The sequence below is a fragment of the Glycine max genome, chromosome 16 (genome assembly GCF_000004515.6).
Source record: "Glycine max cultivar Williams 82 chromosome 16, Glycine_max_v4.0, whole genome shotgun sequence".
Classification (NCBI taxonomy): Eukaryota; Viridiplantae; Streptophyta; class Magnoliopsida; order Fabales; family Fabaceae; genus Glycine; species Glycine max.
The window spans coordinates 20,955,598-20,966,149 of NC_038252.2; the positions used below are offsets into that span (position 1 = coordinate 20,955,598).

General features: G+C 34.0%; 1 protein-coding gene across 1 annotated transcript; it reads right to left on the bottom strand.

Moving 5' to 3' along the window:
- Nucleotides 1-2,638: 2,638 nt before the first annotated feature.
- On the bottom strand, nucleotides 2,639-9,511 carry LOC100776629 (phosphatidylinositol/phosphatidylcholine transfer protein SFH13). The gene is made up of 14 exons (XM_006599155.4): nucleotides 9,071-9,511; nucleotides 8,546-8,819; nucleotides 8,357-8,456; nucleotides 6,840-7,106; nucleotides 6,527-6,604; nucleotides 6,339-6,443; nucleotides 6,203-6,252; nucleotides 6,012-6,111; nucleotides 5,827-5,922; nucleotides 5,613-5,726; nucleotides 5,341-5,488; nucleotides 4,740-5,122; nucleotides 4,563-4,652; nucleotides 2,639-3,454 (listed from the first exon to the last, which is right to left on the bottom strand). Exons 1-14 carry the CDS (start codon nucleotides 9,075-9,077, stop codon nucleotides 3,407-3,409), a joined length of 1,860 nt encoding a protein of 619 aa, XP_006599218.1. The 5' UTR covers nucleotides 9,078-9,511; the 3' UTR covers nucleotides 2,639-3,406.
- Between the last annotated feature and the right edge of the window lie 1,041 nt (nucleotides 9,512-10,552).

The following is a 10,552-nucleotide window of genomic DNA, read 5'->3' on the forward strand; positions in this document are numbered from 1 at the left end:
TTAGTTATTAGTCAATTCAATTAAGAATGAGAAATCCCAAAGAGAAAACGTCCGATTGATTTTTCGCTTTATTTTACTAAAAGGGTATTTTTTGATTATTATATCATTATTTTACCTCTTTTTTGATTTCCAGCGTGGTTACGGCACGACCGAACGGTCGGAATTCATTTTAACAGAAATTAATGGATGATACAATTCAAATGATCGGTGGAAATTTATTTTATTTTTAGATTAGGCGAGAAATGACTTAAATAAATGGCTTAAGCACGTCAAAATGGGGTATAAAAAGCGAATGAAAATGAGAAAAAATACATGAAACAAAATGTGGACCACCACGGGTACATAGAATGAATTGAAAAGCTCAGTTTGAGGTACTTACCCGTTGAAGACTGAAGAAAACGAAGAACGAACGATGAATCTTGAAGAACAGTCGAGAATCTTCGCGTAATTACTCACGAAAATGTTACGAAAACGTTACGGAAGTGGCTCGGCTTGGATTTTCTTCACGGAAACAATTTTCCTCAATAATTTCGAGAGAGGGAGAAGTGCCAAGCAGGCTGAACCCTTTTCTTCTTCACTCCTCCCCCTATTTATAGCAAAATAGGGGAGGAGCTTGCCACCCAGCTCGCCCAGGCGAGCAAGGTTGCTTCCTCCAAAAGCAACAGCCTTCTGGAGGAAGGATCTGGAAGGCCCAAGTGGGTCAGATTGCTATTTGTACCCCCTTTTTTATTAAATGCACCCCCCTTCTACTTTTTTGGTAATTCTTTTTCCGTAACGTTACGAAACTTCAGGAATTTCATAACGATACTTATTTTCCTTCCGCAAGGTTACGAATCCTTACGGATTATGTATTTACTCTTTTTTAGCTTTCGAAGAAGTTACGGAAACTCACGGATTACGTAAAAACACCTCTTTTCGATTTCCGCCACATTACGGAATTTCACGGATTGCGTAAGCCTGCTTCCTTTTGATTTTTGACATGTCTCGGGACTTCATTTTTTGTGCAACAAAGGACGCCAAGTATCTCAAAGCGGCTAACCAAAGGTTGCATGTCATCAAGTAATAACCCCCGGACGAAATTAGGGTATGACATATATAAAAACCTAAAGAGCAAGAAAAAAAGAAAATACAAAATCAATATCTCTCTCTAAATTTCTCCTTACTTTATTTCATCAATTCATATTAATTATAAAAAGTACTCAATTTATAGGGTTCACGCTCAACACAATAGCATATCAATTTCACAACAATTGGTCTGTCAAACATATATAATTCACTGTAATAATTATAAGGATAAAATGAAATTGCAAAAACACCCAAAAACTCATTCCAATTGATATCTCTAAGGATCCCTACACATGTTCTCACTAGTTCCCAATTGTGAATAACCCATCCCTTACCTTTAAGCGGGCTCACGTGTCTTCAGCCAGCGATAGCAGCATCTCTAACGGTTCCCTGAGATTCCTCCGATTTTTTTCCTCTAATTGCTCTGATAGAGTTCTCAAACGTCAAAGAGACAGAAAAGGGATTGAAGCCTCCACTTGTACTGTCTTCATGCGATTTATTTTTCTCCTTCCACAAATATTATCTCGCAAATCCCAACGTTGAAAGTGTGAGAAATTGAATTTCGAGCAACATATCCAAATTTCGTGAAAATCCAGCGGTTAAAAAAACCGGGATCGTAGTTTTACCGAGACAGCTCTGGGTTTCTGCGGGAAAGAAAAATGCTACAATGCAAGGGGTATTTCTCTTATCTCGGACATATTATCGAAATTCCCAATGGTGGGAATGCTCGGAATTGGGTTGCGAACGTGGTGCTCAAATTTCACAACGATCCAACGGTGAATGAGTCCGAAATCGTCATTTTTCTGAGACAGGTTAGGTGGCCTGCGGGAAAAAGAGAGGATTTTAGGAGAAGAGAGAAAAACGAAATTGTGAGGCAGAGGAGGCTGAGGAGCCAGTCTGAAAACTGACCTAACATGTTGCTATTTATAGGAGCATTTACGACCTATTATTTACTCTATTTATTTATTTATTATTTATTATTTTATAAAAACAAACTTTATTTTATTCTCTATCAAACAAATAAATAAAATGCCCTTTTTATTTTCTCTCAAATCATTATTTTAATTAATAATTATATCTCCTTATTTATTTATTTATAAAATCTCATCATTTTTTTAAAACTCTTTATTTATAAATAACAATCATTTTTAATCTAGTTTACGAAAATTAAGATGTTACAGAGAGTTCTGATCAACAAGAACGTTGAGTAAAATATCACCACATGAAATATCATAGTGTGAAAGTCACTAAAAAATTAAAAATAAAAAATATTAAAAGTGTAGAAATGGAGAATCAACATAGGACCCACTAATACAATGATGGTTATAGAAATGTTGACTAGTTTCTTTTTTTGTTGTCTTTGATACATGGTATCTTATTTTTAGTTCTCTACGAGTAAAATGTTGAATGTGTGTTCACCCAAGACTTTTTCAACATAACTTTGGATAAACTTTTAGCTATTAGGTTTCATATTAAAAAAATACTTTAGATCCACAATTAAACAATTAATTGAATTGAAACAATTTTAGATAACTTTTGTACGGGATAAAAAAAATTAAATTTTATAACTAACTTTCAAAATAAAAATATTGAAACATATATTATATTATTTCAAAATAATGTCATTCGAAATCATTATCATGAACATAGCCAAAAGCCAAGCTTAATCTTGTCACGTCGTGAGTTCATTCATGGTTGTTGGGTCTCTTAAAAGAGCCCTTTCCTAAAAGACTTCAGTTTCAGTTCTGGTCGGTTAAATTGCCGGTTTCCTCTCTACTCTTCTGTCAAACTAAATAGAAGAGCATCTTATCCATGCGTTGCTACAAATTTAGCCAGCTGTATACTAAACAAATTCTGACACCAAGTTCTGGCATAAAGATCTAAAATTTGCCAGCTATATACTATTCAAATAAGATAAAAGATGTGAACAAAAAACTACAAAGTATATATATATATATATATATATATATACACAAACAAAAAAAGAGAGAACTATCTCATCCCTATGTCTCCCTAGAGGTGCTACCGCAACTTGTTGTGCTTAACTTGCTTAATCCCTCACATCAGCCTTCATTGGGTTCAATAAGTGAGGTTGCCCTGTGTTTGATGAAGAGAGAAAAGGAAAAAACAAAAAATACTGATAACATTTATAAACTTTTTTTTTTTGGTTTGATTGAAGAAAAAAGGGAGAAAAGTATGACTTCAAAAAAAAAATTAAAATTTTCTCTCCTTTTCTAATGCAATTCAAACTTCATTTTTTTTCTTCATTTTTTCTCCATTCAAACAAACAAAAGGTCAATCTTTTGGCTGTTGAATTTAATCTTCAGAGGTGTTGACAACTCTAACTTGTTGCCGAAACTTGAATCTTTCGACGGAACAGCCTTCTTTGCTGCAAAAATAACTGTTATTAAGTAACATCCAGAGGTCGACTCAAGTTTTATCAGTACATGAGAGGTGGTTATTCCATTGGAAATCTAAACATTTGCACTATAATTATTTAAAGTATGTAATGTGTAAGTTCAATTTCTACATTCTTAATCGGTGAAGAAAGGTGCAATTTGTTGAAGGCGACTCTTGGCACAATAACAAGGACACAAGGTTGCTGTCTTGAGACTTAAGACAATGTTTAGATAACTTTATACATAAATACTTATAAAAAAAGAAAATAAGAAGAAAAAAAACGAAATAAACTTCTTTTTATAAGCTAAAAATAACTTAGCATAAGTTTAAATCATATTTTTGGAATGATTTTAGCTTCTCTAAAAAGATGGTTTTAACTTGTGTATAAACTATTTTTAACTTATAGAAGAAGCTTGTTTCAACTTTTTTTTCTTATTTCCTCCTATAACTATTTATGGAGAAATTTATTCAAACAAAGCCCTAAAAATGCAGGTTCAATGCCTTGTGGCAGTAAAGCTACATACATCTACCTTCCCCAGATTGTATTGTGAAAAAGGGAAAAGTGTTATAGTACGAAGGATATCACAAAAGGCCAAATCCCACATTGCTTGGGATAACTTTGGCTCAGGTGTTTATATACCATTTTGTGATATGCAAGAGGTGCATGAGTTTGGGTCACAAGGGCTTATTGTTGCAAGCAATAATTCAAACAGCCAAATTAGTCATAATTTTGGTAATTAGATCAAATAAGCCCTAACACTAAGAACATTACTTACCTTTTGGAAAAACAAATGAAATGGAGATGATACACATTTTGTGAAGAGTAACATTTATTTTCTCAAAAACTTAGTAATAAAAGAAATAGAGACCATCTCTTCCCCCTAACAGTCTTTATCCATAAGCTTGATAATATTCAACAATCAATATCATTGTTTTTTTCAAATAAGAACCTACCATTAAAATAACAATCAAATCATGTGTCTCCAATAAGAGTCTGGATGTTATTGTTAACTGCTTAATTTAGGCTTGGGATTGGCAATGTAAAAATTGGCAAACAAGCACCAACATCTAAAATATTGGAAAGTATAAAATATTACCGAGATGCAATTTACTTGACTCTTCGATGCCTGCAAATTCTCCAGCAGCTCAGCAATCTCAAGCTGCTTCATCACTGTAGCATGTAGCACCTGCATTATACATGGCACAAACTATAAACACCATATCATTAGAACAACCAATGGTTATAGATGACTGGTGAAAGCATAGAGAAATACCCTCTTAGTCTTTTCAAGGTCAAACTCAACAGATTTAATCCTATCCAAGGAATTTGTAAGCATGTGCTCCTTCTCCAAAGGTATGCCTGCAGGTTTGTGGCTAAGTTCCCCAAACGTTTTTTCTAGTCTCTCAAGACGTTGCATACATCGAAGAATATGATCCCTTTCAGAAAGTATTTCACTAGCTGCTGCAGGGTTATTGTTGTGTTCCATGGCAACAGATGGGTAAATATTGTTCTGTGTTCTCCAAAATTCTAATCTTAAACTGCGAAAGAACATTACTAATCTTTCCATAAAATATATCACCACTCTCGACACATATAATAAATTTGTTTTCTCCACTTTTTCCTTAACAAAGCTGAACCAATTGTTGACTGAAGTGCCTGTTAAAAATATGAGAATGTGTAAAACTCATAGTTAAGGAAAATACTAATTGCTTACTTGTGATACCAGTTAAACCCAACGTCAAAGACAAAAATAGCTATGGTGAGTTTCCAACTTCCACATTCAAATGTTATTAAGGCATATGCACAACTAAGGTTCCTCAAAGAATATATAAAAGAAACACACAAATGCTTCAATAACTTCACACTAACAGTACCTGTGGAATTTTCCATACAAGCAATATTCCCTGTATCATCATTTTGCAATGATTGTTCCTGGGTTATGTGAAATTCATCACTTTCAAGCACTTTCTCGGCTGCAGGAGCACTATCATCACAACTATAGTAGTTGTCTGATACTCTGACCTGCACAGGAGTTAGCTTTTTGAATGATTAAAGGCTCAAGACACACACATAACATGAACACAGCGTGAAATAACAAGAACACGGGTTATAAAAATGAATTATACTCTAAGGTTTTGGAACTAACTTCTTCATGAACTGCAGCTAAACGAGGAAAAGTGAATCTACTTTGTCCGATGGACGAAAAAGAATCATCAAGATCTGACCCAGATTCGGCTGTTGACGTATCACTGCATTGCCCCTGGGAGATGAGAAAAGGATATAATTGTAGCTGTAAATAATATATACGGCAAATATTTGTTAAATCCTAATTATCCATTGTCAAGAACATTGAGACTTGCCTTCTGTGGGCATATCCAAAAAGAGTCTAAATTCTGTTGTTCATTGGACATTCGGGCGATTTGTCTCTCAAACGTTGCCTCCACACTATGAACCATCTAAAATCAGAACACCGAAATTAGTGTCCCAATATTTCCAAAATGCTGACAGAAAGAACAAGAAACAAGAGATAGCAAAGCAACATTACTTTCATGATATCAGGATCATTCCATGGACCTTTGCTAGACCTTAGACATCCACCTTCTCCAGGACATGTACATGTTCCACCCAAAAAGTCTGGCAACTGACTGTATAGATGTATTTACAAACAATAAATTAAACAACAATTTGTATAGAAATTATAAGGCAGTATGATGAATTGAAGTCATAGATTCATACCTAGAGTCAATGATATCCAGTAATTTACATAAAGATTTAGGTTCAAGAACCTGAAAATTTAGGGAAGTACGTAATATCAGCAGGACTTCCGGAAAAGGTATATGAAATGCTACCAGCCAAAAGTTATACCCTTTACCTGTATCTTTGCAATAGTTTTGGCATCAAGAAACTTCTGTGCTGCAGGCCAAAGCATCCTCTTAAATCCAGGACCAGCATTGATGATATACATTCGATGTAAAGTCTGCAAATATATGTTAGTGATGTTTATATTCATAGGTAGATGACTGGAAAACAAGTTATTTTGGGAAAAGGAAGTATAAAAACCTCAGGATAGTAACTGTTATCTATTTTTGAGATGGCAGCCAATAGACTTGCAGCAGTAGGAGAGAAATTTTTCATTCCCTGTATTACACAAATCAAGTTAAAATTCAACTGGACAATGTATTTGAAACAACAAGATAAGAACACCCTTAATCAATGAAAGTCTATAAGGCATACGCTGAAAGTGGATAGCATAGGTACATAAATAATCAACAGTCACACACACAAACTATAAGTCCATAAGACATGCACCATAACCATATTTTATTGATGAGGCACATAATTCAGAAAAACTTTGAAGAGTAGTACAACATACCAAGCCCTGTACATCCAATACTGTTGTGGTTGAAGAAATTCGTCTCTTGGCTGCAATGGTACATGCTGGAAACTTCTCCTGCAGAGCCCTCTCGAACTCTTGGACATGGTATTTCAAATACCTATCTATTGTGGTTATACGCATCAAGCGGCTTGGATGAGCTTTCCCAAGCCTTTCAATGTAAACTGGCCTACCTTCCTTGTCAACTCCATGATACCCTTGAGGGTAATGCTGCAACACTTCTTCCAGCTCTTCAAATTCAAAATCCTTCAAATGTCAGAACAGACATTAGACTTAACCAACCAAATCATGTATCAAGTGCATCCTAGCATAGAACACATGTTCTAAATTTTGAAACGTACAAACATCAAAACAATTGTACTAATCTGCTTAAAGTAAAAAGAAGAAAAAAATGATTTAAAGATGCAATTTTGATATCAAATGAAGTTATGAAGATTGAGTTAAATTTGGATCCCTTTCAGCCTTTCACTATCATCTAATTAAGTGGCTGTTGCGTTATCTAAACTAAACCTGAGAAGTCAAACTCTTCGGATAATGTGCTAAAGTATGATGTGACCAGATGATAATCTAAATTAATCAAAATTACTATCATAAATATCTAACTTAACTCCCTTCTTTAACATTAAAAAAGTTGCTATGGTGTCAAAATAATTATAGTTAATGAAAAGCTCTTTCTTTATATAAAAGTTATTTGACAAAAGGCTGAAAAATAATAAAAACGTCAATTTTAGGGTGAAATAATTTTTAGTGGTTGATTCTGACAATAGATGTGTGAAGTGGACAATATAACTGGTAGCCAATAACCGACACCGACAAACGAAAAAAAAAAAAAAAAAACAAAGAGCACCGCGCCAATCCGCCGCACTCTTAAACGCCCCATTAAAGTTTTCAAAGTCGCGCTGAATTCATGAATCGATTTTGCTAATCATTATCTTTCGATGGAGTATTACTAAGAGATTAAAAGTTAAATAAATGATTAAAAAAAAACCTTTTGTTCACTAATTCCTTAGAAAATATTTAAAACTATTAAATCTCTTTTTTAGTAAATAATAAAGAGATATTATTAGAGTCAAATAAAACTATTATTTTATGCGCATAAAATTATTACAACCAACAAAATTCTTCGTAATTAAAACAGTTACGGATCCAAGAGTCAAATTTCAAAATCCATTTTATACACGCCATCAATGTCAAACTATAAAATCTTTATCTACCAAAAGAAAACTATAAAAATTTTAATTATTTTTATTACAGCTATAAAATCTTGACAAAAGTTAATTAGTGTTTCTCTGAATACATTGATTAAATAACTCAAAAGTATCATGATCATTTTTCCAACCTCTTATAATTTATACAATTTCTTTTAATTTTTTAATCAACAATACCTGCTTAACAAGATCCTACCTAAAATCTTTATTAAGTAGTATACTTTTTCCATTAATTAATTAATTAATTAATTAGTACTGTAATTAATTAACTAAATGTTAAAAAATTACCTGAAGGATAGCGTCAGTTCCATATTCTTTTCTCCAAGTTAGCATCTCTTCCCACATCTGAATCGTCTTCTCGATGTTAAAGTCCCTCGCTTTAAGAAACCTACCACCGACCAAAATAAAATGCACATTCAACAAAACAAGTGACAAAAATAATTAAAAACAAAAAAGCAAAAGAAAAAGAAAAAGAACCTTAAGAATGCATGATAATCATCATGCCTGGTAGGAACCAAATCCCTCAGAAGCAGCCTCTGACGCAATTCCTGCACCGCGAATTCCTCCTCAGCGTCTCTCACATCCTCAATGGGAACCCTAAAGTCTATTTTCCTCTTCCCTCTCTTCTTGAGCGAGTGCGTAAATCTAGAAGACGCGCTTATGGCCTTCTTTTTCAAGCTTCCAATTCTCGACCTTCTTCTCTCCTCTTCCGAATTCTCCACCAATTCAACACCCCCTTCTTCCACCACCCCTTTCAACAAACAAAAAAATAACAAATTTGTAAAATAAAATAAAAACAGCTTTAATTCGGGTTGAGCTGAGTTGAAGGTTTTAAAAAAGGGTCCACGGCCGTGATCTAGACCGCAACAAGTTTTTTAATTGACTGCGATCCCAATTGAATCGCATTTGCCCGCGATAAATCGCTATATCAACAAACACGATGAAACCGCAGCGCAACCTATACTTAAAACCTTGAGTTGAACAGAAGAGAATAGAAGATACCTGACATTTTTTACTGAGTGCAGAGTGGTAAAGGAGGAGTTAATGAAGGGAAGGAAAATGCAACTATTGTTGTTAGAAGACAAAAGTTAATTAATTGATGGTGGCACCGAAGAGGGGAGTTTAATGAATGAATGAGAGTGAGAGTGGTGTTTTGTATAAATGTTAGTAATTTGCTGCACGGATCTGTTTTGTTCCGAGGTGGCATTTATTTGCATACATACGATACGAGGACCACATTTAATTTCGGTTCAATGAATCCAAACCAAACCAAACCCACAGTGTTCTTGGGATTTTGTTGAAGGCTGTGTCTGGATCTCACCGGAAGTAGCATATAAGCCTTCTTTTTTTTGTTGGGTGTGGGGAGAAAGAAAGAGAGTGAGTGAGAGAGAAGAAAAACAAAATAATAATGGGATCTCTCTCTAGTCTCTACTACACCAGCACGCTGCTGTGCTGCCCACAGCATAACATAGTATAGGTACTACTACTCATTTTAAGTTGACACGTGTGAAAATTGGCATGTGTGAATGAAGATAGAGATTAAGGCTGTGTTTGAGAATTCAGATATTTAAAAAAATAAATTATTTTGATAATAGTTATAATTAGAGTCAATTTTGAATAAAATGTGTTGAAAAATAGTTTTAAAATTGTTTATGTAGCTATATCGTACCTAGAATTTAGGAGACCTATCCCATAACCATTCAATTGAAAAAGTATAATCTACTTGTTCTTAGATTGTCCTTAAACTTGTATCTTTGAATCTCATCTCGTGTAATATAATGATAATCAAGACATTTTATCCTCCATCAAGTGTCATGACTGTTATCTCTTAATCTCCGGATGAAAGTTATATTATGCCAAAGATTGCGGGTATCAAGTGAAGAGTGGAGACGATCGATCATCGACTGATGCATGCGAGCTTGTGAAGTCTTAAGAGAACGATCGGTGAGCGATTGGTATAGTAAACAATCTCTCAACTAAGACAAGCAAATGAGTCAATCGATGCATGATCGACGGGGTACACACCGACCGACGCACGGGAGCCTGTGAAGTCTCAAGAGATCGATCGACGGGTGATCAGTACGATACAAAAATAATTAATTTTGTTTAGATATAATAAAGAATAACATTCATACCATAAATTACAAAAAAAAAAAAAAAACATGTAGAGCTAAAAGGAAAGAAAAAGTAGTTGAGAAATTTAGGGATAATGTGTCCCAGGATAAATTAAAGGTGTTGAGAAAAAATATAAACTTCAAAACAGCTTATTAAATACAATTTTTTTAAAAAAAATAGTGTTTTTCTCTTAAAAGTAATTTGAAATCTAATAATAGCTTTAATTTTGTCAAACTCAAACACACTCTAAATTTTCCAATATTTCTTCCTATTAATCTTGTTGGGTGAGTTGGTATGGAATCTGGTGATATTAAAGATGCGTTATGGGTTATGTCTTGACCCATAAATACCTCTTGAATAAGCCCATCT

What these genes read in the sequence shown, in the direction of transcription:
- LOC100776629 (XM_006599155.4), bottom strand. An exon ending in TTGTATGGAAAATTCCACAG is followed by an intron (nt 5,123 to 5,340) that starts GTACTGTTAGTG and finishes TATTTTTAACAG; the next exon opens with GCACTTCAGTCAACAATTGG. An exon ending in ACCTTGAAAAGACTAAGAGG is followed by an intron (nt 4,653 to 4,739) that starts GTATTTCTCTAT and finishes TGTATAATGCAG; the next exon opens with GTGCTACATGCTACAGTGAT.